General features: G+C 49.9%; 1 protein-coding gene across 4 annotated transcripts in view; it reads left to right on the top strand.

The window, feature by feature from the left end:
- Positions 1 to 9856, top strand: part of Tcf7 (transcription factor 7) — a 29063-nt gene extending 19207 nt beyond the window's left edge. The window contains exons 4-12 of one of the 4 annotated variants that reach the window (XM_036196922.1): positions 1093 to 1204; positions 2160 to 2250; positions 3881 to 3973; positions 5074 to 5193; positions 6121 to 6283; positions 6393 to 6500; positions 6986 to 7034; positions 8107 to 8179; positions 9301 to 9856. In XM_036196922.1, the coding sequence (XP_036052815.1) occupies positions 1093 to 1204; positions 2160 to 2250; positions 3881 to 3973; positions 5074 to 5193; positions 6121 to 6283; positions 6393 to 6500; positions 6986 to 7034; positions 8107 to 8179; positions 9301 to 9598 (1107 nt within the window). In that variant the 3' untranslated portion in view covers positions 9599 to 9856. The remainder of the gene's footprint in view (positions 1 to 1092; positions 1205 to 2159; positions 2251 to 3880; positions 3974 to 5073; positions 5194 to 6120; positions 6284 to 6392; positions 6501 to 6985; positions 7035 to 8106; positions 8180 to 9300) is intronic. The other 3 variants (XM_036196923.1, XM_036196924.1, XM_036196925.1) reach the window with 3 other exon arrangements.
- Positions 9857 to 14008: the final 4152 nt, after the last annotated feature.

Genomic DNA, 14008 nt, shown 5'->3' with positions numbered 1-14008 from the left:
AGGCTAGCCTTGAACTCATCCACTTTCCTCTGCCTCCTGAGTTCTGGGATCACAGGGGAGCACCAACATACTTCACTTCAGACATCAACTCGTTTGTCTAAGACAGAGGAAAGCCTGGGTAGCCCAAGACTTGGGAAAGGTGTGTATTAGGAGCTCAAGGCAGGAATGCAGAGAAAGATGGCAGACCAGGACGTCTGTAGAGCTCTACTGGAGCTGTGCCCAATTAGAGGCCACGTGCCCAGCTTTCCCTCTGGCTTTACCCTAGAGCTGCAATGCCAAGTACCAAGCAAGGGATTCATGCTAGGCCTCATTCACTTCCAGGAGGCACACACGATCTGAGGTTGTTCTGCTGAAATGCCCACAATGGCCTTTACCTGCTTTTCCCAGGTGTTGTATCCGTTGTCTTGCTCCAAGATGTCTCGTTTCTTCCTTTGGTGCCTTAGTGAGTAGTCACTCCAGTGTGCTTTCAGCCAAGACCATTCCCACAGACAAGTTTGTCTGGGTGGAAGCTGAGCCTCAGTTGTAGATGCCCCCAGAACTCTGCCCTGCAAGGGTTCTGAAGACACAAGGCCTGGCAGCGACTCCCTGTGGCTGGGCCGTGTGCTCTCTCAGCCTGCTGAGTCATTTCTTGACAAAACTATTTGACTGTGAAAAGAGTCCTGCAGCTAAGGAAACATAAGAGCTGTGTGTGGAGGCTGTCCCTTGGGAGAGCCAGGTACCACCCGACCTCACCAAAGTTAGGGGCTAAAGGAGGTCCTTGCTCTGTGCCAACACACGCAGTTAGAACTGAGGAGGGACAGTCTAGGCACTGCGGGAGGAAAAAGCTGCAGACAGCCATTGGGGGTCTCTGGGACCAGGAGGCCAGGAAGGACTTCCTGAGAGGAGAAATGTGTGAGTGTCCCAGAAGAGGCTCACTAGGAGGTGGGACGGCATAGGCACACCTGCAGGATTGGGACTCAGGAAAACTATCACAAGGACACAGGGTGTGTAGAGTGCCCTCTTCCTGTAAGCTTGTGATTTTGACTGCCAGGCTGACCACAGAGCTCTGTCCCAGAACACTCCATGTTTACCAGCCTCCGGGTTGTTTTTCAGCATAACAAGGCTGGCCAGCCCTCACATGGCGTCCCCCAACTTTCTCCACTCTACGAACATTTCAGCAGTCCACACCCGACCCCTGCACCTGCGGACATCAGCCAGAAACAAGGTATGGGATGGGGAGGGGAGAAGCACATTGAGGTAGGAACTTGTGGCCTAAGTTCCTTCTGAGGCCGCATAGGCTGGCCAACATTTTATAACAGTAGAAGCTGGGATTTTGCAAACCCAGGGCCCAAAGAAAATGTCAGAAAGGAACCAAGTGTGGTGGTACATACCACACCTATAATGCAACTAGTTTGGAAGGCACAGGCAGGGGGATGGGAAGTTTGAGGCCAGCCTGGGCTACACAATGAGTTCCAGACAAGCCTGGGCTACCAAAACAAGATCCTGCCTCAGATGGGGGTGTTTAAAGAACAAAACAAAACAGAAACGGACTGAGAGTCGGAGAGCACCACAGAGCATGGGGAGGTGGAGCAGATCAGGACGAGGCTTCTGACCCCCGTGCATCTGTGCAGTGCTGCAACTGTAAACTCATGGCCTTTCTCCAGCCCCAGAGAGGAAATGGAAAGTGGTGGTTGTGACGGCTGATTCACCTTGGCCTCAGCCAAAGTCATTCTGAAATCCTCCATTGTCAGCTGTGGGAAACCTGCTGACTCAACCTGGGGCTGGGCGGAGCCCTGGCTCTTCAGGCCAGGTTCCTTTAGACTAGGGGGCTGCCTTCCACCCAAAGAGCCAGGCCAGAGTCAGGCAAGACAGAGCAGCAGTGCCCCAGGAACTGGTGAGGTCTGACCTCATTCCCGAGTGACTCCAAGCTTTGCCTCTGTCCAGCCAGTGTTCTAAGGCAAGTCCCTCAGCACCTCTGTCCTTGGTCACTCTTGTTCTGTCAGAAGGCCGTTGTTATTACCCTAGGACAGTTCTAAACAAACAAGCTGATATGTGGACCCCTGGCAAAAGGAAGCGGGATCTTAGAGGCCCCCATAGGAGACTCCAAGGTATAGTAACTGCTGAATGTCCCAACCTCCCAGGTGAGGGTGGCCTTCTCACTTGGCCCCTTTCCACTACAGGAGTTCACAGGCCACTGCAGACCCCTGATCTCTCTGGATTTTACTCTCTGACCTCAGGCAGCATGGGACAGCTCCCCCACACTGTGAGCTGGTAAGTGTGGGCCCAGAGAAAAAGGGGCACTGTGTCTGCCCTCCCGTGCTTCTCCTTTACCCATCTTGTTGAGACCCGAGCTGCTAGCTTGGTAGCCAGCAGCTTTAGCCTAACCTGGCTCCCCGAGCTAGCAATTCTTGTGACTGAGCACCCTGCAGGTAGCTTGACGTACTTCCTCTAGGGAGGTAGGAACGCTGGCTGCTGGTCTCAGCCCTCCCCAACTAAATTCTCCAGTAGGTGAGAGAGAAAAGTTGAACATGTACAAGGAGGTGTATAAACCCCCACCGGGAGAAGCCACTGCCTCTGAGCACCTGGTAAGCAGACAGGTAGTTTCCTGGTGGCCTCAGTGTCTGCTGCTGGTCTGACCCATCTTTGGCAGAGCAATATGAGGAATATTTTGGTCTTCCTGGTCTCTGATGTTTGTTTGAGCCACACTCCTGACCAGCCTACTCGGAGAGTCTGTTAAGGCTGGACCAGGCCTGACTGTGGACCAGAGTCTGTTCTCAGCTGGAATTGGGTCTTAGTAGGCCACTTGGCTGACCTTTTACTCATTAACCAGTGTGACCTGAACAGGTCTCTAACCAGTAGCAGGAAAGGCTTGTCTCCCCAAGAAGGCAGTGAAGGCCAGACCTTCAACCTGGGCCTACCGGTCCTGTTCCACTTGCCCATTATCCATGATCAGCACACTCCTCCATTTCCAGATTGTTTTGGACAGAGTTCCATTCTACCCCGTGATTACCCCCAGGACCAAGGTGGGGCTCAGTGCTCAGCCTGATGGTGCCAGGCCAGTGCTCTGAACAGGCAACTCTCTGAACAGCCTCCTCATAAGTTCCTTAGGCCTGAAGCTCCAGAGATCAGGAAATCTGAGCCGTAAGAGGATATTCATCAACTGAACCTCCAGAGGAGGTATAGGCCCAGGGAAGGGAAGCTCTATGTTCTTAGCTGCTGCTGGGTGAGACATGGGTCATTTCCATCCTCTGCACTGAGTCATCTGTGTGCTAGGAAGGGATCTGAGTGCCAGAGAAACACTGGTGGAGCTGCCTGTGACCTTAGGCCCCTGCCCTTTCAGAACAAAGTCTGTCTAGTGGACAACTAGGCAAGAAGCCAACAGTTACGGGCCACTGTTAACACTGTCTTGACTTTTGGGACTAAAGGAGCCTATAGAGACACCTCATTCACCTGGGGACCCCTGGGCTTTTGAGTTGAAGCAGGAGCTGAAGAGATGGCTAAGCAGTTAAGAGCATTGGCTGTTCTTTCAGAGGACCCAGTTTGGTTCCTAGCACCCATATGGTAGATCCAGGGGATCCAATCCCATCTTCGGACCTCCTAGAGCACCAGGCATGCATATGGTGTGCAGACATACATGCAGGCAAAACAATCATACACATTAAAAAAATAAACATAAAGAGTTGAAGCAGGCAGATTGGGACAGAAGAGCAATTCAGACGTATCAGTAGAGGGCTGTAGGTACCAGTTTGGGGGAGAAGGCTGCCGTTTCCAACCTTTAAACATCAGTGGAAGCTGGCAGGTGCATACAGCACTATTTGAGTCCCACCACACAAGGTACGGAAGCCCTTCCCCGTGTCTGGCTAGCAGTCAGCCGGCTAACAGCTGTCTCTCCCAACCACAGGCCCAGCCCTCCTCTCTACCCCCTGTCCCCTTCCTGCGGATATAGACAGCACTTCCCTGCCCCCACTGCAGCCCCTGGCGCCCCCTACCCCAGGTGAGTCCCTATCCCTGCAGCCAGGCTCCCGCTTCCTGTTGCCCAGGCTTCAGTGCCCACACAGGGCTATGTGCAGGCCAGTGCTTACCCTGTGTTAGTCGTTTGTCTGTCTGTCTGTAACCTTGGAGTCCCATGTTGCTCTGTACCTGAAGATACACTAGAAGTAGGAGTCTCAGCCCAAGCCGCACTGGACAGAGCACCCCAGAGCAGCCAGGACAGCAATGCGTAGGTGCTTAACAACAGCTCTATTGCTCACCCCTGCTGGGGCATCCTCTGAGCTCTGCCCAAGCCAGGGCAGAACCTTGTGTGAGGTAGTGTCCCTAGCCTGTGGACTCTAGAGGCTGCCTGCTCAGGGTTCTTACACCAGGCAAGCAGCACAGGGCAGGGTAGTCCCCACACAACAGCAAGAAAGAGATGTGTGAGGGAGTGGGTGTACATAACGCCCCCTTTCACTTAGCTCATTCTAGTGACACACCGAGTGCCGGGCATGCCATGGGCAAGGCATTCAGCAGCCCAGGGTAGGAGGTAAAGATACAGCACCAACAGCTGAATGGGCCAGCTGGGCTAAAGATAACCCCCAAGACGACCCCAACTAAGCATGATAGGTCAGGGAGGCTTATGGGAAGGTAATTTCCTCAAGAAAGTGGACAGAGAAGCTGGAGCTGGCTGGGGTATGTGGTGACAGGAAAGCAGGAAGATGGGATGAGAGATGCAGTGTGGTGCTTATAGGATTTTAAAGGCCCCAAGCAGGAGCCTGAGTTTTATTCTGTTATGTATCAGGGAAGCTTGAGCTGGAGTGGGCTAGCAGCGTTCTTTTTAAAAGTCAGTCCCTTGTGTGGAGAGGAGCCTAGAGGAGCGAAGTGGGCGAGCAGAAAGACTCACAGGTAGCTACTGAGCATGTGGATAGGGGCAGGATTGAACCACCGGAATAGCACACGTGGGTCTTCTCCGGTGTCCGCGCATACATGTCTGTGTACCGTGCCCAGGCCAGTGATATAAGGTGTGTGTCGAGTGTGTCCTCTGTGCAAGGACCGCTCCCTATGTGTGTTCAAAGTCTACCCCAATCTCTGGTTTAGTGTTGCCCTTCCTCCTCCCTCCAGGTTCACCCACCCGTCCTTGATGCTGGGATCCGGTGTGCCTGGACACCCAGCAGCCATCCCTCACCCAGCCATTGTACCCTCCTCAGGGAAGCAGGGGCTGCAGCCGTATGACCAAAGCCTGTGAGTTACAACACGGGCTGGGAGGAGGGAACAGGAAGGTGTAGGCCAGGCAGGTGAGCAGAGTGGTTTGGTGAGCCAGGATATGCATGCCTCCTACCAGGGGCAAGGTCCTCTTCCTGGCATCTTAAAGGACTGCCTGGAGAGCCCTGCCAAGTGTCCCGTGGTTCTGGTACTGACCATTGCTGTGCTTTGTAATCTTCAAAAGCATTAGTAGGTGGAGAGGGGCAAGGAACAAAAATCTTTGAGTCAAGAAGGAAGGGGGAGGGGGCTGGAGCGATGGCTCAGCAGTTAAGAACACTGGCTGCTCTTCCAGAAGACCTAGGTTCAATTCCCAGCAGCCACATGACAGCTCACAACTGTCTATAACTCCAGCTCCACCCTCACATTGACATACATGCAGGCAAGGCACATGAAGGAAGGAAGGAAGAGGGGGGGAGGGGGGAAGGAAGAGGAAGGGAGGAAGGGAGGAAGGGGATGAGTCTGTAGCTTTGGAGCCTGTCCTGGACTAACTCTGTAGCCCAGGCTGGCCTCGAGCTCACAGAGATCCACCTGCCTCTGCCTCCCGAGTGCTGGGATTACAGGCATGCGCCACCACCGCCCCCGGTGGCTCTGGTATTCTTGAAAGGAACAGTTACTTCATTCTCTGCTCATTAATGTGGGGCAATTAGAAGATTCTGCTTACAAACCACTGCACAAAGAGTGGTGGAGCCAGGCAGTGGTGGCACACTCCTTTAATCCCAGCACACAGGAAGGAGGCAGAGGCAGACAGGTCTACAGAGTGAATTCCAGGATGGTCAGGGCTACACAGAGACCTGTCTCAAACAAAACACAAAAGCAGGGAGGGAGGAATAGTGGCATTAGGTAATGATCACCTGGGGCAGGGGCAGGGGTGCTTTCCAAGTAATGTAATCTGGTTGTGTACCCTAGGAAAACACAGGCAGAACCCAAGGCAGAGAAGGAGGCTAAGAAGCCAACCATCAAAAAACCCCTCAATGCCTTCATGCTTTACATGAAGGAGATGAGAGCCAAGGTCATTGCGGAGTGTACCCTCAAGGAAAGTGCTGCCATCAACCAGATCCTGGGTCGCAGGGTAAGGCCATGGGCAAGTGGGCTGGCAGGGATTGCCCCCAATCCCTTTGACCCTGGTACAGCTTCCTAACTCCCTGATGCATCCCATCTACCCCGCTTCCCTGTTGCAGTGGCACGCACTATCTCGAGAAGAGCAGGCCAAGTACTATGAACTGGCCCGCAAGGAAAGGCAGCTGCACATGCAGCTGTACCCAGGCTGGTCAGCGCGGGATAACTACGTGAGTGGCCAGTGACACACCACAGGGAAGGGGGCGGGAACCTTTGAAATACCATGCCCAAGACAACAACCTCAACATGGGAAGGGGAATTTTAGTCTTGACAGTACAGGCGAGGTAACAGAGAGAAAGCCCAAGACCTCTCCTGACTATTTCAGAAGAGGAAAGCTTCAGCCCCTTCCCTTAACGGCAGTTCTCCAGCCCAGAGTATATTCACTTGTGGGACTGCTGCCCGGTATTTGGTTTGGCCTGAGAGAGGGGGAATGAGGAAGGGCCTAGAAATCCCTCCCTGTGCTCAAGGGGAGATCAGACTGACAAAGGGAAGACTCATAAATGTGTCCTATCCACAGTAGCCTTGTAAGTACCACAGCCAAGAAAGAGGAGCCCCAAAGTAGGTGAGGCCCTGTTGACCTAGACTCTCAGAGGCAGAGGCTGCAGGTATCCCAGTGTCCACCTCCTAGAACCAACCACCTCTCTTGTTCTTACAGGGGAAGAAGAAGAGACGGTCAAGGGAGAAGCATCAAGAATCCACCACAGGTGAGGCTTTGCTTCCGTAGTACTAGAAGTTCCTCTCTCCGTGCTCCCGTTTCAAGAGCAGCCCTCCTCTGGGCCAAAGGGCGGGGTGGAATATTCGGCCAGGAACCTTCAGGGCCTGAGCCCCTGGAAACAGTCTGCATTTTTGGAGTCCAATCCCATGCAGTAAGAGTTTAACTGTACTCTAGGGCAGACCAGCAGAAGCCAGCTCTAGAGTGACACACCTCATGCTACCTTTGCCAGCCCTGCTCTCAGCTAGGCTCCACCAGAGAAGTTAATGAACGGTTATATGGTTCCATGTCTAAAGCAAAAAGTCAGCCAGGACCCAATAGTAGTCACACAGCCTGCTGACAGGTGCCCGGTGATTTCTCCGTCACTAGTTCCCATTTCTCCTGGCAGTGTATAGTGCTGCAGAGCACCCATCCTGCTGCATGCCTCCTTCTTGTCCCCAGCTCTGACTTAGATGAAAATACATAACATTCTCAGCTGTGTTGCCCTAAACAGGAAAGCTGGAGCCTCGGACTGGGACAGGACAGCAAAAAGTACCCTAGTCCTTTCTCAGGATAGGAGCAGGTTCATCTTTCCATCAGTAAGTGTAGAACATGAGGTATAGTTATGCTGTACCTTTAGTCTTTTTAGGAATGTGGGCCAGAGGGAGATGGGGCATTGACAAGAATGAGGAGAAACTGCATTAAAACATGCAGTAGTTAGAAGGAACAGTCAGCCCAGGATAGAAAATGCAGAAGCCCTAAAAGATCCCCATTCGGTTCTGGAACCTCCATGCCAGGATGATCAGCCAAGGGAGGGTAGCATGAGGACTTTCCACACTCCATCGTTCTTCCCACTGACTCTTGCCCAACTGGGTGACTGCCTTTTCTCATACTTTGCTCTGGGTCCTAAGGCTTCCCCTGGGGCCCGCTATGCCATGGAGAGGTCCATTCTGCCTGTGGGGGCTACGGGGTGTCTGTAACTGGCTAACACTGATGTTACCTCTTCTTTCTGGGCCCTGTTCTGCCCTGCTGCCTGCCTGCTCGCCCTCTGCCCTGTTCTGCCCCTCTGGCATGGCTGTGAGCAGACCCTGGCTCGCCTAAGAAATGTCGTGCTCGCTTTGGCCTCAACCAGCAGACGGATTGGTGTGGTCCGTGCAGGTGGGTTGTCCCCACCGTCATTCTCCCTGTGCTTCAAGCTGCTTCCCTTATTGCACATGTTCCGCCGGGTCTGCAGCCTCTCTTTTGGTCCCTCAGTCCCCTAGCAAGCCCTGTAGAAAAGGGAACCCAAAGAATATGTGTGAACACTGAATACAGATTGTGAAGATGACTAGTCTAGATGGGACAGGTAGAGAGGAAAAGACAGTGTTCTAGAAGGAAAGAAAGGCATACACACGTGGGTGGCTTCGGTACCAGCCAGATTTACCAGGTCCTTAGGAAACAAATCTGTCGCATTTAGGTGGCCTGAGCCCCTACTCCTAGCCTCAGAGTGATTAAGGTCCACAATCTCCCTTTTCCTTAAAATTAAATTCCTGCTTAAGAAAGGCAAAATGATGGTATCCTAGAAATAGTCTGATCACCAGGAAGCTGTGTGTGACTTGCCATCTTGTTAACACCAAAAAAGGTTACAGAGGCTGGAGGGGAGACGCATTCAAGAGAAAAAAGGAAAGAATGTGTGTGTGGTGTGCTCACAATAGGAAATGGAGAGTCCATCCCTAGAAAAGGTCCCACCTATCTCATCCATTTGTGCCGCTCAAGACAAACTATGGCTGGGGACAGGTGACGCCTGGCACCCAGCGTTCAGGAGGCTGAGGCAGGCCAGGCAGCACTGCCTCAGGAGACCCTGTCTAAAACAAAGATGCCAGAGTGCTAGAGCTGTTAGTAGGCAATAGTCACCATGCACTTCTTCCACTAGCCTGGTTGTGAGAACCAACAGTATTCACAAGCATCATGGTCCCTTGACCTACTGCCGATCGAATCCCTGCAAGTATTCATGGAGCAGTAGCTCAAGGCTCCAAAGAGATGGTTCCCCTGGAAAATAGAAGGAAGTCCACAGGCCTACCCACAAAAGTTTCCTCTTGCCATCTTGTGGCTGTTCTGTGTAATTACACCCATCCTAGGTCGGCCAAGTGGTGGGGCTGAAGGAATGGGCCTAGTTTCCAGTCCACAGAGAGAGAGGACAAAGTGGGGCCAGGCCAGTTCAAGGACAGCCATTTTCTGGTTGTGGTGTGTGACTGTGGATTCACCCTCTGTTTACAGATAACTCTCTTCACTATTCCTAGGAGGAAAAAGAAATGCATTCGGTACTTACCCGGAGAAGGCCGCTGCCCCAGCCCCGTTCCTTCCGATGACAGTGCTCTAGGCTGTCCCAGGTCCCCAGCTTCCCAGGACTCACCCTCGTATCTCCTGCTGCCCCACTTCCCCACAGAACTGCTTGCTAGCCCAGCGGAGCCAGCACCCACATTCTCAGGTCGCTCTGCAACTCTCTGTCTTCCAGCCCCTGAGTCCCCAAAGACCCTCCACAGCACCCTCCAGAATACACAAGCACAGCAACAGGAACCTCAGAGACAGGCAGCCTAGCATGCACAGGACACCTGGCTTGCTCCAGGGGCCCACCCCTAACTCAAGAGGAGGCAACAAGACCAGATCACTCGGAACCAGCTAGGGGTCCTCTCTAAGGTGCTGAAGATTTCAAAGGCCACTTAACTACTCCCTGAACCGGAGGCCATCAATTCAATTGGTAGGGATAAGATCTGTGGAGCTATGTCTCACAAAGGACATCCTGGTGCCCGTGGCAGCCACACCTCTTCTTTTTATCAAGTCTTGCTAGCTGGATGCCCTTACTGGTTTTGGTTTTTTTTTTTTTTTTTTTTTTTTTCCTTTTGCTGCAGGTCAGATGAGCTGGACTGACTGAGTTCAGCTGCCTTCTCTCCAAATGCTTCTCTTGCCCTCTGCCACACTTTCCCCATGCCAATACTTCTTGGACCAAGAATACCTGGTTTATCACACAAGATGACTTCGTGGTTGGTTACCAGCCATGAAAGTCTAAATAATAACGCTTCTCTCCTAAGGAGCTGAGAAGCTCTGTTTACAAGTAACAGCTGCTGTTCCTAAGCTGGGCCAGAGGAAGCTTCTTATGTGTTCTCAGGAGCTTGCAAGAGGAGGAAATGGAATAGGTGAAGTTTAAGGCCTTAAAACCTAGGCACCAACCCTCCCCACTGGTGGACAGTACCCAGCTTTAATTAGAATGACTGGGACGTCTTTCCTGAGAAACTCACCAGCCCTAGAAACTACAGTCAATAAATTGAAGTTGGCCTAAATACAGTGTGCACCCTTGCCAGCTGAATCACAGCTCGTGGGCAGCTGGGAAAGGGCAAATCCCAAATCCCCCAACAGCTAGGGCCCATCTCAGCATGTAGAACTGGCCAGCGAGCTGCATTTCATGGGGCTGCAGGAAGAGATCTGTTACAACCAAAGCAAGGAGTCCATGAGACCTCTTGTGGTGGACATGGTTCTTTGCCACATTCTAGAAATCCTTTTTGAGCCAAACTTAACCTTGAGCCTTGAAAAACAAGTTTTGTTTGTTTGTTAGTTTATTTTAACTGTTTTTTTTTTTTTATTCACTGTATATAGCTTGAATCCAAAGAAAAGGGGTTATTCATGTATTCTACATACCTTAAAAAAAAAAAAGCCTTTAATTCCTACTTTTAGCCACTGGTTTCTCAATCCAAAGATCATGTTTCTAGTGTAGTGTTACAAGTGTTGAAAAGACTGGCAGAGTGTGGTGCACACCTATAATCCCAGTATTTGGGAGGTAAAGGCAGGTGGATCTCTCATGAGTTCCAGGACAGCCAGGGTTGTATAGAGACCCTGTCTCAAAAAGGAGGGGGGAAAAAAAAAAACGATGTAGTATCCAAAATATTTTTGTATTAACACATTATCATAGAAAAACTTTTTTAAACGAGAATAAAGATACTTTTTACTGAGTTTGTTTTTCAAAGCCTGAGTAGTAAGCTGTTTCAATTAACAGTGCCTACCTAATGTTCCTTTTCTTCTTAGCTGTCACAAAACATGGAGTGTATTCCCTAGTGTATACAAAGATACCAAGACTGCCAAGCTGCAAAAACCAAAAATCACTTTCAGCATCTCCTCCAGGGGCCTGGGCCTGACCACGCCTGAGCTCACTTTCCAAGCTCTACTCCTCCTACTCTTTGACACTCAAGTGAGGCAGGCCAGCCTACTCCCCAGCACCCTTGTAGACCAATGAGTTGGCAGTTGTCATCCCAGACACTGGACAGTCCAACCTGAAATGTATTCAGGATCTGCTTTCCTCTAAGGGCAGACAGAAAAGAGAGTCCATGTTTACTTAAAGGAAAATGAGCTATTCAGTCTTAAAATTTGATGTCACAAAAGCCCTACACGACCCCCCCCCCCCAACATTTATTTAGATGGTTGTGAACTGCCATGTGGTTGCTGGGAATTGAACTCAGGACCTCTGGAAGAGTAACCAGTGCTCTTAACTGCTGAGCCATCTCTCTAGCTCCCTACACAAAGACATGCTATTCTTACAAGGACTGCCTATTAAGGCACTTCTCCCAGTTTCATATAAGACCTATGAAGTCTGAATGATAACTACTTTTTTACATGCAAGTCCCACTGTGGTAAAGTATACTGTGCTGCTAACTTTGGATTTACATCCCAAAGTTTTTATTTAGACCACTGGAACTTGCAATCCTGAGCTTTTTCCTCTTTTTGGGAAGATGCTAAAGATGACCAGCTAGTATTTGGACACTGTCCCATTTTAAAGAATTGTGCTGTGGCTGTGGGCCTAGTTTTTAAAAAAAAAAAAAAAATTTTTTTTTTACCAGGTGCAAGTCAGGTTGGGTTTTTTGTTTTGTTTTAATCTGATCTGGTGTGTCTTTTAGAGTACACTGGGAACATGAACAATACACTCTTTGTAGTGTGCAGGGCTGGTGTATGTGGTGGGGAGGATACACTGGCAACTTTGTTAGGATCAGAACAACTCTTTAGAAAAACAGATTCCAAAAACAAAATTTGAATCCTCCCAAATCACAACACTACATTCCTAAGACCTGAGGAGGTTTTAAAGGACTTGAGATTGCAACCCTAATTAAATTTCAGATATATCATCAGTCTCTTCACACAGCCAGCCAAGAACCAACCCAACTTTCAGAGACGTTAGGAAACAGGATATCCCCAGTCTTTCTGGTCCATGACAACTGGCATACTTAAGACTTGCCTGCGGTACATTCTCCACTGCTCCCCTCCCCTGCAGCTGCTTCCTATCCTGTCTGAATGGATACATGAGAGTTGAGCCCAGCACACTGTCGGGGCCTTCCAGTGTCTCCCAGTTTGACTGGACTCTTCTGAGCTACACCTATATCAAAATTTCCTTTTGGCTCTGAAGTCCTCCCTATCTGTCCAGGAAACAATGAACAGTGATAGGAAGGTCTAGCCGAAATAAAAGAGAAATGAGATGTGGTTCTTTACATTCCGTTCTTTCCTGTATCTGTTCCTAGGAAAACAGATGGGAGGGCAAGAACTACAAGGCTATACAGATCCTGCTTGCCAGGCCAATGTGTCAGAGAAGATCTAAGATGCCAAATTAATTAAAGTTAAGCAGGCTTTTCTCTCTACTTAGGAAGGCTATGTTAAGTTTTGAGTCTCTTCAGAGCTTTCCTAAAGTTCCCCAGGGATTCTGGTCCTGTAATCCCAGTACTTGGGAGGTAAACACAGAAGAAAATGATGGTACACACTGAGTTGGAAGCTAGCCTTGGCTACATGAGGGAGGGGCAGACGCGATGAGCGGAAGCTCTTGTGGCTTTTGTAATTTAACAAGTTTGTAACACCAGCGTATAAAGAATGCTGCTAAGAGTGAGGACTTGAGCTTGATTTGGTCAGAAATGATTCTCCCAAGGTGTCCTCTGACCTTCATATGAACTCCTAAGTGTACATGTTTGCACGCACACACAATTATAGGTAACATAAAGGCTGACAGACCAAACAACTGTCACAGGAGTTTGCAGAATTAAAGAGACTGCATTGTAGGTGACAGCTATGTACTTTGTATGGGTACAGACAATCTGACATTCTTCAGTCCTAGCTGGCAATCGCCAATCTGTCTCTTTAGTGACAAAAGGCAGTTTCCTAATTAAGCCTGAAGGTTGATCAAGAACCTTGATGTTCTTGGTTCTGGGGATGTAGTTCTGTTGGTAGAGTGCTTGTCTGATATATACAAAACCCTGGGTTCAAATACCAAGGCTATAAGTAGTTCCCCTTCATTGTCATTCTGTGCCTAACTCATCTGCTTCATGGGGTTTCTCACTTCTGATCCTGAATGCATGAACAGTGCTGCTAAGTAAAGGTAAGCCTTGCCATCAGTGGCCTCTAAATCCTGGATGACTAAAAAAAAAAAAAAAAAGATGGAAAGGCTAAAATCATAGCAGATACTGTATTTCAACTTGTCCAGTGCCATACAGAGCAGTGGAGTCAAGACTCCAGCCTCAAGTACCACTTCAAGCCAATGTTAAAAAAAGGGGGGAAGGGGGGAGCAGGGCAGCTGTGGCACACGCCTTTAATCTCAGCACTCAGGAAGCAGTGGCAGGAAGATCTTTTTTAGTTCAGCAGGGTCCATCTACAGAGCAAGTTCCAGGACAGCCAGGGCTACCCAGAGAAATTTAAAAAAATAAAAAATAAAAAAAAAGAGTAAGGATCATGTTGAGACTATTGAGCTCCTTGGGAAATGGAAGTTTGATACAAGCCAATATAACAATATATAGTGAGACTCCTATCTAAGACAGACAGCAAAAAAGACTAGGTTATAGCTTTCAAAGTCAAGGAAAAAACACAAACTCATGTCCTCGCCCATCTTTGGAATAGACAGTGATGTCCCTGATGGTGCCACTCCCACAATTCCTGAGCTTACTAATTCACAAAGTAACAATGACACCAGGTGATGTAAAGCCCTCA

Source organism: Onychomys torridus, chromosome 8 (assembly GCF_903995425.1).
Source record: "Onychomys torridus chromosome 8, mOncTor1.1, whole genome shotgun sequence".
Classification (NCBI taxonomy): Eukaryota; Metazoa; Chordata; class Mammalia; order Rodentia; family Cricetidae; genus Onychomys; species Onychomys torridus.
This window is presented reverse-complemented; position numbering and strand designations above follow the sequence as displayed.